At 38.4% G+C, this 14,402-nt stretch overlaps 1 protein-coding gene across 2 annotated transcripts in view; it reads right to left on the bottom strand.

The window, feature by feature from the left end:
* Positions 1 to 9,184: 9,184 nt before the first annotated feature.
* Positions 9,185 to 14,402, bottom strand: part of LOC139936654 (S-adenosylmethionine-dependent nucleotide dehydratase RSAD2-like) — a 37,054-nt gene continuing 31,836 nt past the window's right edge. The window contains exons 2-5 of one of the 2 annotated variants that reach the window (XM_071931516.1): positions 13,456 to 13,848; positions 12,120 to 12,485; positions 11,297 to 11,446; positions 9,185 to 9,890 (exon numbers count right to left, since the gene is read on the bottom strand). In XM_071931516.1, coding sequence (XP_071787617.1) covers positions 9,641 to 9,890; positions 11,297 to 11,446; positions 12,120 to 12,485; positions 13,456 to 13,848 — 1,159 coding nt within the window. In that variant the 3' untranslated portion in view covers positions 9,185 to 9,640. Of the gene's footprint in view, positions 9,891 to 11,296; positions 11,447 to 12,119; positions 12,486 to 13,455; positions 13,849 to 14,402 lie in introns of those variants that run through there. The other variant, XR_011785994.1, reaches the window with a different exon arrangement.

Consider the following 14,402-nt stretch of genomic DNA (forward strand, 5'->3'; position numbering starts at 1 on the left):
AGAAAATTAGTTAAGTGGTTCATATTGCAGTGGTTAAGCAATGGCAAGCAAATTCATGTCGTGCAAAATAATCAGTTTTCACTGGAAGGTGGGGTAGAGGGTGAAAAAACGGGACTACTGTGAAAACCGGAATCTTGTCCACAGGAAAAAATTGCCCGAAGAGATCTTTGTTATCTAGAAACTTTTACTCCATCTGGGCCTCCCCGTTCTCGTTCTAGAGTCCGAATAAATTAACTCTTAAGCCATTGAAGAATTTTGCTCAACAAGTTAATTCCATACACTACCAGCACGTAACGAGCGTGGTATACGAAAATCACCTCGTTGAAGATCCTTATTGTTATGCAAATAAGGCATTTTGCACGGCTTTCGAGGTACTCGCTGTGTCCAACAGCAGCATGGACCACTAGTGTAGCAAACTGCGGGGAGGATGCACCTCGCCCCAACCTTTGGCTTGGACGTCGCGTTTTCTGATGAACTTTACCTGCCAATTTGTCGCAATTTTATTAACTTTACCTGCCAATTTGTCGCAATTTTATTAACTTTACCTGTCAATTTGTCGCAATTTTATTAACTTTACCTGCCAATTTGTCGCCATTTTATTAACTTTACCTGCCAATTTGTCGCCATTTAGTCATGAGCATTCAAGAACGTTTCGGCAGTTACTGTTGCACTTTTAGAACCAGTATTTAGCTGGCTAAGAATTTAGTGTACAAAAATAACCGTGACATTGTTGTCAATGGCTGAAAATGTTTTACCGAAAACTGCAGCTCTGCAGTACCGACTACAGTGATTAAGCTAATTTGAACCTCGGTGTTGAGTTTGCGAGTAGCCGAAGTCGGTGGTAATGTATCTAATAAGGTGAGTGGGAATCAGTTCACCATCATTTCATTCGATATGAAATAAAATAGTATCTGACGAGGTCGTGGCGCCATACGGAAAGTTATCAAACAAAACGTTTACAAAATCCACAGACAAAGTGCCCGCGGCATTTGCATTGCCAAACTCTGGCAATGCAAAGGTCGTGGGTTCGAATCCCAATACTGAGTTTACAGTGCTTTTTAAGTATTAAAATACCCATCGGTCAAGGGTTAAAAACCCAATGTATTCTTAACCCCCAATGCAAAAATATCATCAAATCGTTGCGGTACTCGAACCACGGTGGTTGAGTGAGTGGTAATACATGTTCTGATGTTCTAGCAATGCAAAGGTCGTGGGTTCAAATCAAACCCGAGTTATTTGCCTGTGTATTTTTTTATTATTTGTTTTTTTATTGTTCATTTATAACTTTATTAGTATCTATTATTTACTAGTTATTATTAATTTTTAAATGGGGGGGGGGGGCTTCTTCTGTTATTTAAAGGGAAGGTACACGTTTGGTAAATACTCAAAACAAATATTAACTTAAAACTGTCTCGGTAACGAGCATTGGAGAGCTGTTGATAGTATAAAACATTGTGGGACACGACCCCCCCCCCCCCCCCCTCTTAGTAATGTAGTTTTTGAGAAAGTCTTTTATTCCTATCTGAAAGCACACAAATTCGTCCCACAAGGGTGTTTTTTCTTTCATAATTTTCTCGCAACTTGATGACCAATTTAGCCCAAATTTTCACAGGCCTATTATTTGATGCATATGATGGGATACACCAAGTGAGAAGACTGGCCTTTGACAATTACCAATCGTGTACCTGCCCTTTCAGGAGCACATGTTTATAAATTTTTAATAATTTGTTCTGCCGGAACGGGAGCGGGTTCGAAAAGTGGTCCGTCTAGTCTCGTTGCGGTTTTACTTGGTAAAACACCCCTTTGGACTTGAACTGTGTGTACCATTGATTATAAGACGTTTTTTTCTCTCACCAGGATGACTGAGGCACACCCAGCAGCCAACGGAGCAGCGCTCTCTGTCCAGCCTGCCAGTCTCCTTGAGACATTGTTTTGACTTTTCCTGAATTGCAAGAAGAGGCAACAGCTTTGTGCTGATGTCTTTGCCACTCTCATACTGATCGCAGTTGAAGATCTATGGATGTGTGGGTTTTTGTGTGTTTTGTCTATGGATCTTGACGGGCATTGGGGGTCGCCAAAGGACCAAGGTAAAACAAAACTTCGCCGTATCCGACCTCCACTTTCAATTTCACTAGTGTGGTTCACCTCCATAAAAATGGTTTACTTTATTTTATTTTTTATTTTTATGAAGTAAAAAAAAAAAAAAAAAAACCTTTTGTCAACTGAGACAGTAAATGCAATCGTAAGTACACAATGTGCTTACAAAATGTTTTGTTTGAATTTCAAAAGCTATACGACGGAAGAAAGAAATTCATATGTTTGAAGAAAATGATGACTAAATAAGTGGAGTTGCATTGAATACTCATCAAATTATCCATAATTATGTGATGGTTCGAAAAGAACTGACGCTTTAATACTTTTATTAAAACATACATTAATGAATGACCCTGCCAAAATTTAAAAAAAATTAGTCTATTATTAGGGTGCAATAGTGGAGGTCGGATAAGCAAGTTTGCCTTCAAGATAAAGACAGAGTGTGAAGTCTTCGAATGGTAAGAGAAGATCATAACCCGTTCTATTCCAGAGTCCCACCCCTCGTAACACCCCTCCAAGATGTTCGGCGATCTTGTTGATGTTGTCCTTGCTTGTGCACCTTTCATGGTTTTGTCACACTCTCTTGGTATTTCTTGATTTGCATATTGGTCGAAGCCAATGATGCTTTTTAATTAGGAGACTAGTCTTACTGGAAATTTCTGTCAGGGTTGATACTTCAAGTCATCAGTTGTCATGTTTATTTATAATTGTCATGAGTTTTATTTCAAAAGGTGTAATTGCTTAAATAAATAAAGAAAATAGAAAAGAAGAAAAAAAATCGTCTAACAGTATTTTAAATCATTCTTTTTAAACATTAATTTTTTATTTGGAAAAATAAGCAAAACAAAACAAAAACAACATAACCGATTCTGCACCCTCCACATTGTTTTAGAAGTAATCCAACAGTAAAATATTACAGCCCAATCGCAATTTATTCGATGATTTATGTGTGATTTAGGAGAACTAAATATTTGATTTATATAAATCCATATAAATTAATAATTGCATATTCCTTATATCAGCATTACATCACTTGTGGATGAAGCAGTAATGAATACATTTTCAACTTAGCACAAATAACAATAAGCCTTGTAAATAAGTAAATAATAAGACAACAAATAAGCAAAGTAGTTGTAAAAAAAAATATATGGATGGGGCTACAATCTGATTAAAGCGCAAATCGCAAAGCGTGAAGTGCAAATCTTAATACATTTTGTAGATGGCTCCTTGCAAATAACTTCCTTACATGAGAACTAAAAGAGGAAGAGTGAGCGCTGCGAGAGCTTCAAGAGCGACGTGCTGCGTAAGCGCTGCGAGAAATAAAAGAGGAAGAAGAGACTGAATAAGAAGAGAGATAAAGGAAGAAGGGGAAAGGAGCAGATCATCCTTAGAGACAGATGTAGATGGTGTCTTAGCCTTGTCCAAGGCTCCTTACGCAAGCACCGGCCCGCTCTGAACTCAATAACTGCATAGAGACTGAACGGTACATGTGACCGGAAGGTCGAAGCATGGTTTTTCGAGGTTTCAACCTCGGCTCCGGTTGTACGAGGTTAAACAACCTCAAAAAAACATGCTTCGACCCCACGATATCAAGTACTGTTGCGTACCATGCAGCATAGTATCTATGCAGTTCATGGATTCAGAGCAGGCCTGAGCTTGCGTAAAGAGCCTTGGACAAGGCTATGTGTCTAGGTAAGTATGTATGATTAGATAGCCAGGGCCCAGGGTATTCAACGTGTAGGCCTAGAAATAAGTCTAACTCTCCACTCTAACAACAGGTTTACTGCAATAGGTAAAGTATTGGGTGTGACTGGTGTAGTGCTTAGTCTTGATTCTAAGATGCTCAATCTCTTTTCCTTTGCGGTTTACACATATATTTATTATATAGCTCTATGGGTTTACACAATGTTATGTACTGCCACATTTTAAGGGCAGTAAAACAAAGTTCCTGAAACAAAAATATGAGATACTGTCTTGAATCAAAACTAAGAGCTACTCAGTCAACAGGAAACACAATTTGAGTAGACGATGAAGACTCTTTGATGTCCCTTGCGAGTGACTAGATGACAGCATAGAGCAATCCTTGCTCTATGATGGCAGTGAGGTCGGCTGTTTGCAGCATAGGTCAAGTATAACGGGTGAAGTATCAGAGTGTGAAAGACAATTACATTTTCTCAACAGTGTTAACTTTTTGTCCAGCAGCTTATACCCCTTCTTAAACAATTTCAAACCTTTATTTTTTTTACCACAGATGTTACCTGTTCTTTACAAAGTGGACTTTGTGGCAGGTGAATGTGCATTCAAAAAACGATGTCGCCAATTTGTGACCCGAGGTCATTGGGGTCATGTGAGTTCAGGGCCCAATTTCATATAACTGCTAAGCACACACAACAATAGCTTAGCATGAAATTTTTGCCTTGATAAAAATAGCACTGCTAATCAAATTTTTATGTGATTTTTCAGGATTAAAGCAAACAAAAGCTTAATACCAGGAACAAGCAGTATGCAACAAATAGACATTTGGTTGGTAATCCTGTTTTTATCAAGGAATACATCTCATGCTAAGCAAATTTTTGTACTTACTTCTTACATTTTTTTCCCCTCAATGTGCTTCAACCTTTTTTTATATTTTCCCAACAGTCTGTATCTGTAATGAAGAGGAAGTTGTGGCAAGCATTGGTTCACAGGTGGCAGCTCTGGGACACCGAAGACGACATTGGTAAAGTATTGGTAAAGTGATCTGTAAGGTGAAAATGAAGTCTTTTTTTTTTTCCTATGATGACTATAGAGCAAGCTAGTCCTTGACACCAATTTCAGAACTCACTCTGCGGTAGTGCAGTTAATAACAGTCCTATCAGCTAAAGAAGTAATCCCAGCTAATTTGCTTTACCTCCCGCCCAGGTAGTAGTTAAAAAGCAGGACAGTTCTTTTTGGAACTGAGAAGTCTCCCGAACAATCCGATAAATCTACTCCACAGTATAGTAGAATAAATAGCAAGATAGTTCTCTAAAGAACAAACTCTACCTGGCGTGGGTGTTACCGCAAGCCAACTAAACATATAGTGGAAATGAGTGCTGCTTGTTGAGTTTACCCCAAAATGCTATCTTTTCCAGATTATCTTATCTGCCAAACAGCACATCTTATTTTCTTCTTGGAGATGATGAAATAGTTTGCAAACAGAGATCCAAACTGAGCTGAGTTGATGGCTACCAGCACTTGGATGACTTCACGATGTGGTAATGTATTAGGAATGGTTTTCACAAAGAGTTAATACTCGAGTCTTATCTCGAGTTAGGACAAGTTCATCGCCCTAACTCAGGACAAGCCTTAATTGTTTAACATATACTTAGGACTAGTCATAACTCTTTATGAAATCGACACCGGGTTATTTTAATTTACGAACGACTGCCAAGTGTTAAATTACCTAAATGTGACAACTAAATCGGGAGGAGTGCGAACAAATCTAAAACGCAGTTTTTCACTAAATTTGGAGGACAAATTAAACCAAACATTCATTATTTTGAATCTCTCAAACAAATTCCTGAATAAGTAGTAAAGCAATAGAAGTAGACCCTCCTTGCGATTCATCGTAATGATATGTGGACCATAAATTTAAATTTGTCTGTTTCTACTTAATTTTCCCTCTGTTGAGCAGTTTCTTGTGGAGTGGTGGCTACAATGATAGAGCGTCGTCGTTGCAGGATTTAGGAGCATTCAGTCAACAAATGACTGCTTGGTAAGTTTTTTTTCGAAAGAAACTTTGGAGAGAAAACGATCCACAAAAACTTAAATCAAAATTGCATGGTTTTCCTTATACGTAGTGAACTAACATGCCACGCCATTTTGTGAAGTAAAGTTTTTGACTCTATAAAATGGCCGACCGTATTAGTTCGCAAAGTAAAAGGAAAACCATAGCGATTTCGAGGCATGTTTGTGTGGATCGGTCACAAACGGTTTCAAAGGCTTTATATGGACCAACTCGACCGATCCAAGGCAACGTGTCCCTTTAAGCTGGCAAATAACAACGCCATACGAACAATAGATGGACAAAAATCATAAAGATAGGGCAAGCTTTTTTACAAATAGAAAAACGCAATCCTTGGAAAGTATGTTCTGTGTGTAATTCATCAATGAGCTGAAGAACTTGGTGGAGCTGGAGCGAAAATTTGTTGCGCATAGCCCTCAGACTTAACGTAACTTTTTCCCAAGAACAACTGATACTAGTTTTAAAATTATAGTTAAAAAAATTAATCTTTGAAAATTGATATTTTCTAATGTAGATTGAGACGATACACCCAGGTATGAGACATCACAGACTAAGATAACATACACCAAATCTTGTGGAAAAACAACACTTTGCGAACACTGTGCAAACCGAGGAAGGACTTTTCCGGTGACGAATCAGCCAGATGACTCGCCACTACAAGGTCCTTTTGGAGCACATGTCAGAATGCTGAAGCTAACCAACACTCTGTGGACAGTGTGCACAACTCTGATGAAGGACTTTTCCTGTGACAAATCTAGACAAAAGACTCCCCACTACAGGTTTAATTGTTGGAGTGCAAGTCAGAATGTTGAAGCTAACCTTACACTTTTGGACTATTTGCCACACCTGAAGAAGGATCCTGCCAAGCCTATAGCCAGGGCCCAATTTCATAGAGCTGATAAGCCCAAAAATTTGCTAAGCATGAAATTTCCTCATTGATAAAAACAGGATTGCCAACCAAATTTCTATTTATTGCTTATTGCTTGTTACTGGTATTCAGCTGTTGCGCTTGCCTGTCCTGAAAATCATGTGGAAATTTGTTTGGTAATTCTGTTTTTATCAAGGAAGAAATTTCATGCTTAGCAAATTTTCGTGCTTAGCAGCTCTATGAAATTGGACCCAGATGACTATCGCTTCAAATTTAACTTTTGAAGAGATCTCGGTTGATGCTTACCATGGCTTTCTGAACTTAGTGAAGGAGAATGTTTAATATAGCTAGATGACTCTTCACTGTCACTGTTAAAGCAACACACTGATGTTGATGCCGTATTTGTAACGTGTGCTTTTTGAACTATGACAAACTGAAGAAAGCCTGCAAACTCTGGCCAGATAATTTCCCACATGTTCACCTGAAACAAGCTCGACTATGACAGCGCCTCACTGTATGCTCGTGAAGAGGACAATACTGGACCATTTTTTGACTTTGTGGCTGCGGCTATGGCTAAGGTGATGGCTGTTGGTATAGGTCTACTGCTATCGCACCTTTTGCTTCAACGCATTTTCACAAGACAATCAATCTGCATGGAAGTCACCTCTCCTCATACATTAGCTATTGTTTATTCAATTCAGTTTTTATTCAATTAATTAAACTCAGATATCAAATAAAATGTAGCTTAAAACTGACATTAGTTTAATTGATAACGTAATGTTATGGTTTACTAGTTTGAGGAACATTTTGTAAGATTGAATCGATCATATTAGTGAGGCAAACATAAAACATGTACATTGCTCAACATACTTAAAAGATGTGTGGTAAATTATAAAGTTTGAGTGCAAAATAGACAAAATGTATGTCTTAGTGAAATACGCCACCAATGGCTGATGTTGGTAAGCTGAAACCCCATGGCAGCAATAACAACACCACTCGGGGTTTCACACAGAGCTAAGATAGTTGATTATATAAATGTAAAATCTTAATTGCTTTGCAAAATGTTATGAAACAACAACGCATTTTAAAGGCACTGGACACCTTCGCTAGTTGTCAAAGACAAGTCTTCTCAGCATAAAATAAGAAACCCGTAAAAAATTTGAACTCGATTGGTCATCGAAGTTGCGAGAAAATAATGGAAGAATAGAGACACCCTTGATGCCCAACTTGTGTGCTTTCCGATGCTTGAATTCGAAACCTCAGCTGAGGTCTCCAACTCAATTCAAATATTTGACTGAGAAATTACTTCTTTCAGATTTTATGCTCAACAAATATTGTTAGTAATTACCAATGTACTGTGTCCAGCGCCATTAAAACGAATTATAGCGTTTTGTGAAACTGAGCCGTGCATTCCTCAATATAACACTCAACTAGGCTGTATAGCCTCGTGTACTCATCAATTTTGCTCTAAAATGTACACGTAATTATTAAATGTTGCTCTAAAATGTGCAAACGAATATACTTACCAAGGCTTACCTATTATACTTACTTGTGTACATATCAAATTTTGCTCAAAATTACAAATTGAAAAATTGTACTCATCAAATTTTGCTCTAAAATGTACACGTAATTATTAAATGTTGTTTAAAATGTGCAAAAGAATATACTTAGCAAGGCTTACTTATTATACTTACATGTGTACGTATCAAATTTTGCTTGAAATTAAAAATTGCTAAATTATACTCATCCAGTTTTGCTCTAAAACGTACACGTAATAATTATCAAATTTTGCTCCAAAATGTGTCCAAGGCTTAACCTTGTGTTATTATCAAATTTTCTCTAGAATGTGCACAATGGTGTAATTATCAAATTTTGCTCTAAAATGTGTAATTATCATTTGCTTTCTTTAAAATTGTGCACAAGTCCTTGTGTACTTGCCAATTGCAAAAGTGTACTCAACAAATTTTGCTCTAAAATGTGCACAAAACTATACTTGTACTCATCAAATTTTGCTCTCATATGTGCTCAAGGCCTAGTGTACTTTGATTGAAATTACAAACTGCAAAATATTTTACTTGTCAATTTTGGCTCTAAAATGTGCACAGGGCTTTATTGTTTGCTTTTCAAATTTTGATTGAAATCGCAATGTGCAAAATTTTACTCATCAACTTTTGCTCTTAAATGCTATAGCCTTGTGTATGCTCTAAAATGTGCACGAGGCTAGCCTTGTGTAGACCTACCAATCACATTTTGCTCAAAAAATATGTGCACTTGTGTAAAAATGTGCACAAGGCTTATAGCTTTTATTTGTTGCTTGTTTCAAACTATTAATGATGTACGGGACACGTATGAACCATGCAGTAAAGTTTAAATCTAAAAAATGACTGTTATAAGATCAGTGGCTCATCCGAATGCTTTTTACTTGGTGAATTTGGTCTTAAAAAAGCCCCCCCCCCCCCCCCCCGCCCCGCACTGTGCAATCTTGAGCGTTAATGTAAGGGTTAAAATATAATAATGAATTGAGTTAGGGCTAGAGGGTTGGAATGTTTTCAGGGTTAGGTTTTAGGTTTGGGGTTAAGGAAGGGATAGTGTTTGGAATGAGGTTGGGTTGGAATTAAGGTTTGGGATAGGGCAAGTGTTAGATTTAGGTTGGAACTTGAGTTAGGGTTGGGGTTAGGGCAAGGACTAGGGTTTGAACCACGTTTTGGGTTTGGGTTAAAGTCAAGAGCGTATTAAAAAGGGCCAGGGTTAGGGAGAATTGTTGCAGGTCGGGTTTAGGGCTTGGGTTGCATAAGAGTGGGGTCAGTGTGACAGATCAGGGTAGTAATATTGTAACCACGGTTAGGGTTTGGGATTGGAGCCAAAATTCAAGTTGGGTTAATTTAGCCCATCAGCTCGCTGTAAGTTGATCATTAAGTGACTGGTGCAGGACGTCCGGCACAAGCTCTTTCATGTGAGATTAGTCCAATTTGTGCCTTCACAGATCTGCCACAATGTCGACAAGTTAAGGCTGGTCTGCAGTCAAAAGATGGCAGAGGGGGTAGTTTATGACGACGACGCCGTTTAGCACCGGTGTGTGCTTCCACCTCCAGTGAAACTTCAGCTGAAGCAGATCCAGGTTGCACTGCATCGCGCAAGGCTTTCCTTTTATTAAGATGGTTTCTGGCGGGTTAGAATAAAATCAGGGATAGCGTAAATATTGGGGTGATAAAGTCTTGAGGGTAAAGTTTGAGATTGGTTGGGCTAGGGGTTGGGGTCAGAATTTAGGTTTGGGTTTAGGGAAAGGGTTATGGTTGGGGGTCTGGTTTAGAATTAAGGTTTGGGTTAGGGTAAGGGTCATGGTTGGGGCTTGGGTAAGAATTAAGGTTTGGGTTAGGGTAAGGGTTATGGTTGGTGGTTTGGGTCAGAATTAATGTTTGGGTTGAGGGAAAGGGTCATGGTTGGGGTTTGGGTCAGAATTAAGGTTTGGGTTAGGGTAAGGGTTATGGCTGGGGGTTGTGGTCAGAGTTAAGGTTTGGGTTTAGGGAAAGGGTTATGGTTTGGGGTTTGGGTCAGAATTAAGGTTTGGGTTTAGGGTAAGGGTTATGGTTGGGGGTTTGGGGTCAAAATTTAGGTTTGGGTTAGTGTAAGGGTTATGGCTGGGGGTTTAGATCAGAATTAAGGTTTTGGTTAGGGTGGGGGTTATGGCTGGGGGTTTGGGGTCAGAGTTCAGGTTTGGGCTAGGGTAACGGTTATGGGTGATGGTTTGGGGTCAGAATTTAGGTTTGGGTTAGGGTAACGGGGTTGGGGCTTGGGGTTTGGGTCAGGGGAATTAAGGTCTGGGATAGGGTAAGGCTTGGGGTTTGGGGTCAGAATTAAGGTTTGGGTTAAAGTAAGGGGCTGGGGATTGGGTCAGAATTGAGGTATGGGTTAGGGTTATGGTTGGGGGTTTGGGCCAGAATTAAGGTTTAGGTTAGGGTGTGGGTTATGGTTTGGGGTTTTGGATCAGAGTGAAGGTTAGGGTAATGGTTAGAATTTCCAATTTTGTAGACTTAGCCCCCCCCCCCCCCCCCCCATCCTATATAAACTCCTGACTAAACTTTCCCACGAAGAAAAACGTCGTCTATCTATTCATTTATTTAATGCAATTATGCACCCCAATGATCTAATCGTAATCCTAACCCCTACCTATCCCTAACCCAAATGCAAACCCTTAACCCAAACCCTAATTTCAACCCAACCTTAACCCCAACCCGGACCCAAACCCGAACCATAATCCTAATTCTAGCCCCCTGACCCAAACCCTTATCCATCCTTTATTCGTTTTAGAGATCCTTGTTTTTTGATTGATGAAACGCTATCACCTTCATCAATTATCACACACGAACCCTAATTCGAAACCTAACACTAACCCCAACCTATAATGGGTTATTTGAAGTGCTTGTATTAATTTTGTAAAACTCACAGAACTAACAAAGACTTGGATATAATACAAACATCCGTTTAAAATGGGGTAGTTTGTTGTCCTCATCTAAATCAAAAGCGATTGTTTTAACCGGGTTTTATTATGAAAATTTCAAACTGTTTACCTTTTTCTTTTCTGTGGCCGAGGATATTGCTTTTGTCTTTGAGATGATGGGTGCACGTCATCACTCTTACTCTGGTGGGATGTAGTTGGACTGGAAACAGGCTTATAATATTGGGTCAATTTTGTTTGACCTTTCTCAACAGCTTTCTTACTACAGAAGCAAAACAAACAATACTTGTTTAATTTTTTTCACTGGCATAGCTGATGTAAAACAATATTCAAGGAAATCACCCGATGACCTGACCAAATGCTTGTCTGATTTGTAATATCCAAATAAATAAATAATTTGATACTAGGTAAATCATTTCTTAGCACCAGAATACATTCCCTGGTAAAACTTAATGACAACAAATGTTTTTTATTTCATCAAAATATTGGTGATTGAGTTTTATCAAACAGAAGAATATCAACAGAGGGCATTTTGTTTTTTCAGGAATGTTTTCAAATATTTGAATTTCTTATATAAATTGCTGTATTACAGTAATCCCAAAAACACTGGATTTTATAGGTTTTAATGATGTCTCTTCAACTTTCAAAATACATGTGAAAGAAGAATACAATTCATAATTAGTGATTAATTTATATTAGGGGACTTTTGGGACGCTTGGTGGCACCAGACTTACCAGGTAAAATTCATTGTTCTCTGTAATGTGCGCATGCTCAGAACTACATAAACAATGGAAACTTACCTGGTAAGTCTGCTGCCACCTAGCGTTCCAAAGTCTCCTATTGGGAGCATCTTCGTACAGGGTATGATGAAATTATTCATGAACAATACAACTACACAAACATCAAACCAGATATTTAAAAAACATTGAACTTACTCATTTGTGAACTGCACATTCCACTGATGTTTCACCAAATCGTATTTGCTGGAACAAATCGTCGGTTTTATACCCCACTCATTCTTGGCATATATTCCGAGATAAGTGTAAATATCAGGTTTGTAGAACGAATCTCTTCCAATCCCAAGACGGCGAAGCCCTTTCTCCAAGTTCAAGACTGATTCTCTATCTGTAAAGTCTTCATTGTAGACGCAGATTACCTGACTCTTATTATCTATATGGCGGGTACTGACTTTAGCAGCAGAACCCAGATTCCCTTGCACAGTTGCTCTAGCTATGTCCGCCCAAATCTTGTCCAGTTTGTCACCCGGCGGTTCAAAAAGAAGCCATTTGCCACTAGTGTACCTGGTTTGAAAACAGTGAAAAGGCATGGCTTCAATACAAATACATTAATGATTTTTGCATGTGTGTGGACCAATGGTGCTTTGATATTAATATTTTTGATGCTTTAAAAACAGAAAAACAGAATAAGCTGACTACAAACTGCTTAACAACCCAAAGAAATAGATGTAAACACTAAATGTAAGTGGTCTGACATTTCGCCCCTAGCACAGTCTTAATTTCTTGATTTATGTGCACTGTCAATTGCACTGTCAAGAACATATAGATGCAAACAAAATGTAAAAGGTCTGAGCAAAGTCATTCTTAAAGGCTTGCAAAAAAAAACAAAAACAAAAAAAAATTTGCTGAGAGATTGTATGCTAAAGGGTTGAAACGTCACTGAATTTTGTTTTATACAAATTTACATTATTAAAGTTGGTTACAAGACTGACAAATTAATAAGTTTTCATCTGAAACCTCACTGATTCTGAAACACCGTCAGAGTCGACATTGAAAAACCCAAATCACCATTGCTTTGCTATAGCTGAAATAAGCACATTAATATTAAAAAAATCCTTGCCAAATTCGTAAGCGTGGTTTTAAAAGTTTTTGACCACATCTGACAGTATAGCTATTTGACATATTATTAGCAAGTTGTGTGGACGGATGGTGTATCAAATTGAGAAGAAACTTGTTTTTATGTTTAAAGTATTTAAACCCGTTTTCAAAAGTTTAAGCACATTGGCTATCGACAAGACATGTTTGATGTACTATTGGACTGCTTTGCTGTTCATAACCCAATCGATTGCTAACAACAAGCCAAAGTTTACATGTTGGCAGTGAAGAAAACAGGGGAAAATCTTGTTTTGCTTTTTGAAGGGTTTTGATCTTTATGGAGGGAAAGTTCGAGCTACAGTGTCAGCTTAAGTGTGTTTTTAGTAAGGTTAAACTAACTAAAATTAATAAGAAACTATCAGTTTAAATAAAAACCTACCCGTGCGCTTTTGCAAGTTCACAGAGTGCCTGATATGTGACAGGTTTACACCATCGACCAGGTTTACACAGTGCCTCCCAATCTTGCTCCAGTTCACTTCTCTTATAAACCGTGCCATCCATGTCTTGATTCACATCATCTTCAAACTCATCTTCAAATTCATCTTCAAATTCATCTTCAAATGTATCTCCATCTTTATTTTCATCTTCATGTTCGTGTTCATCTTTATCTATACCTTTAGCCTTATGTTCGTCTTCGTCTTCAACCGTATCTTCATTTTCATCTTGAACCTCATTTTCATTGTCATCTTTATCTTCATCTTCTTCTCTATCATTAAACTCCTTTGTTTGTGATCTTCTTGTCGATCTGACGTAGATCCAGGGATGGTCCTTTCTTCAAGTTCAAACAAAACATAGAAAAAGAGGCAGATGGTTAAAGATGGACTATAACAGATTATTGATATAGCCAATATTACTATTTTTGTACAAGAAATGTAAAATAAGGACTGATATTTTAGTAGTATTCAATAAAACCTTTACCTTCATGCAAAAAAAACACAAATTCGCGCGGCGTACTCCGACCCAGAAAACTCAGTTTCGGCAAAAGCCGGTGACCCACGAACCATTCATACACAGTGTGTGACGTCACACCACGTACCGAAGCTCTGTACACAGTGTGTCAGGTCGATCGTGTGCGTGCATTTTACATGTACATTGAATCTGGAATAACATCGGACACTATAGGCTGCATTTTTTTGACACAAAAAACAGCGAAACTGTCCGATGGCAGCGGGTCTTGGGAAAACCACAGTATAGATGAGGAAAAGGCATTTCAGGGAGGCACTTCAGAGGAAAGTGAGGGCTCTAGCGATAAGGGGAGCTCACCGGACGAGAGAGAAGCCGAAGACGTGTTATGAGTACATGTAGTTAACCAGCCCGGGGACGATG

The sequence above is a fragment of the Asterias amurensis genome, chromosome 1 (genome assembly GCF_032118995.1).
Source record: "Asterias amurensis chromosome 1, ASM3211899v1".
In the NCBI taxonomy this organism is placed as follows: Eukaryota; Metazoa; Echinodermata; class Asteroidea; order Forcipulatida; family Asteriidae; genus Asterias; species Asterias amurensis.